This window comes from Haplochromis burtoni, unplaced genomic scaffold (genome assembly GCF_018398535.1).
Source record: "Haplochromis burtoni strain Fernald_Lab_line unplaced genomic scaffold, NCSU_Asbu1 Contig_1044, whole genome shotgun sequence".
Taxonomy (NCBI): domain Eukaryota; kingdom Metazoa; phylum Chordata; class Actinopteri; order Cichliformes; family Cichlidae; genus Haplochromis; species Haplochromis burtoni.
The window spans coordinates 79913-81143 of NW_024583405.1; the positions used below are offsets into that span (position 1 = coordinate 79913).

General features: G+C 41.0%; 1 protein-coding gene across 1 annotated transcript in view; it reads left to right on the top strand.

The window, feature by feature from the left end:
- Positions 1-890, top strand: part of LOC121813013 (sodium/hydrogen exchanger 9B1-like) — a gene marked incomplete at its 3' end in the record, with an annotated part of 23765 nt that extends 22875 nt beyond the window's left edge. Inside the window, 2 exon segments of the mRNA XM_042216416.1 lie at positions 471-573; positions 720-890. Coding sequence (XP_042072350.1) covers positions 471-573; positions 720-890 — 274 coding nt within the window.
- Between the last annotated feature and the right edge of the window lie 341 nt (positions 891-1231).

Genomic DNA, 1231 nt, shown 5'->3' on the forward strand with positions numbered 1-1231 from the left:
ATTAATGATAATAAAGTTTGTGGTTTAGGCGTTGTGTCCTGTAAGTGCTCAGTGACACAAGTGTAGAGACTGGTTGGCGATGTCCTAGAAACAGTCCGTTGCTAGGGAAAAATGAAAATTCACCATCTGGTTGCTGGAGTTTGCTGGCAGACACTGTTTAACTTATTGCTGAAGACTCAGTAGGTCACAGCGCTGACCGAGAGAAAGGCCGGTATAAAAATGGAAATGAAAAAATGTATATTTCCCGAACAGCTGGTCAGTGGTTGTTAGCTGTCTCTAGGTGAAATAAGTTGCAAGTTGTAGGTTGCAGCAAAAATGAAAACGTTTTTCTTGAAAGACAAATGTTCTACATTTGGCAATAGTTCAGACAAGCTGGCGTCTTCTATGCAAACTACTGGTGTCTGCAGAAATCTGTTGCTGTGACCAAATGAATGATGAATATCAGAAACTGAAAAACATCTAATGAACAGATGAAGACGCCATCATCTGACTCTTCCTGCTGCGCATCCTGTATCAGTCTGAACGACAGATGTCCTCGACCTCGGGGAATCATCAACCTGCTCATCACCAAAGGTAACGAACACTCATGATGCCTGTGTGTTTGTATAAGGTAACATCCTCAACTATGTGTCTTCATTAAATACTCTACCTGACCAGCAGCACTGTGTAAATGTGTCCTGTCACACTGAATCTTAATGGGATGTCACATCTGCTCGCAGTCTGTTTGTTTGCTCTGCTGTTCGGAGTCGTCTGGGCCATCACGGGAAAAGAGTGTTTACCTGGAGGGAACCTGTTCGGCATCATCATCCTCTTCATCTGCTCCGTGCTGGGAGGGAAGCTGGTGGGAATGATCCAACTGCCCACACTGCCCCCCTTCCCTCCACTACTTGGTACAGCCCAATCACTCATTCCTTTTATAGTTTAAGCAAGTAGAGCTGGGCGATATGAGATTTTTTCATATCACGATATGTTTTTTTCATTTCAGGCGATAACGATATATATATCATGATATAAGCCAAATAACTATATTTGTAAGATTTAAATGTGCCGTTGCTCACAAGTAAAATGTGAAATAATCAGCAGCTTGTTTTGATTTAAATATTTATTTCCCATAATAAGTTCAACAGGGCAGATGTACTTAAAATGAGGCTTCAGTTTCAGATAAATAAAGGCAAATATTACAAACTACACAAAAGGTAGCCGCTAAAGCATTTAAGTTTCAAAATAGAAC